Below are 2,206 nucleotides of genomic sequence, written 5' to 3' on the forward strand. Positions count from 1 at the left end.
AATTTTTGCTGCTAGAATCAGACCAGTTTGTCGGTTAAAGTACCATGTTTTGGTTCTTTGGTTTGCTTATTGAATTTTTGAGGCATTAAAAAAGTTTGAAATGTTTCGCAATACTACGTACTACCTTAAATTTAAAAATGCCGTATTGATAAGAATTCGTACGCAGTAGAGAATTAAGATCTTCATGTTGAAATCTTAATTTTCAATTTTTCCCGGGAATTGGATCATCAGATTTCCCGATTCCCGGGAACGCTGGAATGGCCGGGAAATGGACACTCTAATCCAAACCCTTTGATGAGAAAACATGTTATTTAAATTAACTTTTAAAAAACACAAATTCAACAGTTCGAAACGTCAGAGGTTCTAAAATCAAAGTTTTTTTTATCATCATTTAAGACCAAAAAACCGAATAAAAATGAAGAACAAAAATTTTTCGATCATAACCATCGAACTTATCACAAACAATTTTCAAGTAAGCCGAGTTAATTAGACGGTTGACACCGTTTCAAATGTTCCAGCCTTCAATTTCAATTTGTCAGAAAATGGGAATCAATAGAACTGGATATATTTGGAATGGGGTTCATAACTAGACAATTTCTAACTATTCCTACAACGATTTGCCTCAAACGAAAAAGCTACACGCACGAAAATATTTGCCAAAATCATAACGATGAAATGTTTATAAGGATAGATAAGTTTTATTGTAACTAGAAGTCCCCGGAAACATTTTGTTCCTCAAGAGTAACTGATAAGTAAATGGGAATTCGTGTAAGAGAGAGGGTGTGGTTTTTTTTTGGCTAGACTTGATTGCAGCTAAAATTTCTAATATATACCGTGCAAATGTGGCGAATTGCTTCAGTTGTCAGAGCCAAGGGAGCAAAAGTAGAAATGTTTTGCAAAAGTTTATCTCTAGCGTTTGTAACGGTTGCTTTCTTCGGAAGTGCGCATGGAGCAACCCAATGCGATGACGGAAAACGAATGGGATGTGCCGATTGTTCTTCGTTTCAGGTGAGCCAAATTATTTATTTTTAGAAGACTCAAACGTTGCAGACCTTAACCAATAATTTTTTTCTCCAGATATGCACCTGGAACAAGGAACCGATTGCCTCTTCTCAGACTCGATGTGATGCCATCGACAAATCGACTCCTTTCTGCAAAGACAACACTGGTGAATGTGTAGCGACCCCTAGCACAGGATGTGTGAAAGCAAGTGAACTTTGTCCCTCGGAAGGAGTTTTCCCTTGTAAGTTACTTTGAATCTGTTCAAATGTCAGGCTAAACACTAATTTCCTCGATCGTATCAGATCTCTCCAACTGCCGTCAGTTTGTGTATTGCGATACCGCTAAAGTTGCCGAAGTGACCAACTGCGTTTCGAATTGGATCTACAACCACACTTACGGGGATTGTGTTCCGCTTAAATCGTCCAGGGATTGCTTTCAGTTGAACTGTGCAACGGCCTCGAATAAAAATCGCTGGTTTGCTTACACTCCGAATCCGAAAATTTATTTCTACTGTTCGAGCACTGAGGGTCCGATGACTTTCCAGTGCACTGGAGAAAATCAGGCTTTCAATCAACAAACCAGACGGTGCGAATTTGCTTGTCCCAAGGAAGGAAAGTTTGCCTATCCGGGAGATGAAACCAATTACTACAGTTGTCAGCTGGATCGGGGTGTGGTGAGTATTAAAAAAATTGAAATATCATTACAAGCACACTCAAAATAATCGATTTGTATTCTAGATGAAAGCTACGGTGCTATCCTGTCCCCAGGATTTGGTATATGACGCTGTCAGCACCAAATGCATCAAGAAGGTTTCAGGTGGAGGAGGAACCTCAGGATAATGGTATTGATAAAAACTTCGGAAAAGTTTATTTATGTTATAGAAATATGAGAAAATAAATTCATTATCATACATTCTAAAATAAATCCAATCATTTTCAATTTTTTTTGTCATTTTTAAAAAATTATTCAAACATTTTTTTAATTTTGAGTTTATTTTGTGGCACTACAGTTGAAAATTTACAGTCCTACCACTAGAATCCACAATAAGCTAATTTTTTTCTATTTTTTCCATACTGTTTTACAGTGGAAAAATTGGTAAGCTAAAAAAAATGAAAGCCAAAAATTATTAAATGTCTTTGTAAATAAAGGTCTTTTGATTGAAACAGCATTCAGTAAAAGTGGTGTATCAAACTTTAATTTATAC

The 2,206-nt window shown here is 36.4% G+C and overlaps 1 protein-coding gene across 1 annotated transcript; it reads left to right on the forward strand.

Moving 5' to 3' along the window:
• Positions 1 to 871: 871 nt before the first annotated feature.
• On the forward strand, positions 872 to 1,878 carry LOC129741632 (uncharacterized). Its single transcript, XM_055733372.1, has 4 exons — positions 872 to 1,008; positions 1,078 to 1,243; positions 1,305 to 1,675; positions 1,740 to 1,878. Exons 1-4 carry the CDS (start codon positions 889 to 891, stop codon positions 1,839 to 1,841), a joined length of 759 nt encoding a protein of 252 aa, XP_055589347.1. The 5' UTR covers positions 872 to 888; the 3' UTR covers positions 1,842 to 1,878.
• Positions 1,879 to 2,206: the final 328 nt, after the last annotated feature.

Source organism: Uranotaenia lowii, chromosome 2 (genome assembly GCF_029784155.1).
Source record: "Uranotaenia lowii strain MFRU-FL chromosome 2, ASM2978415v1, whole genome shotgun sequence".
Classification (NCBI taxonomy): Eukaryota; Metazoa; Arthropoda; class Insecta; order Diptera; family Culicidae; genus Uranotaenia; species Uranotaenia lowii.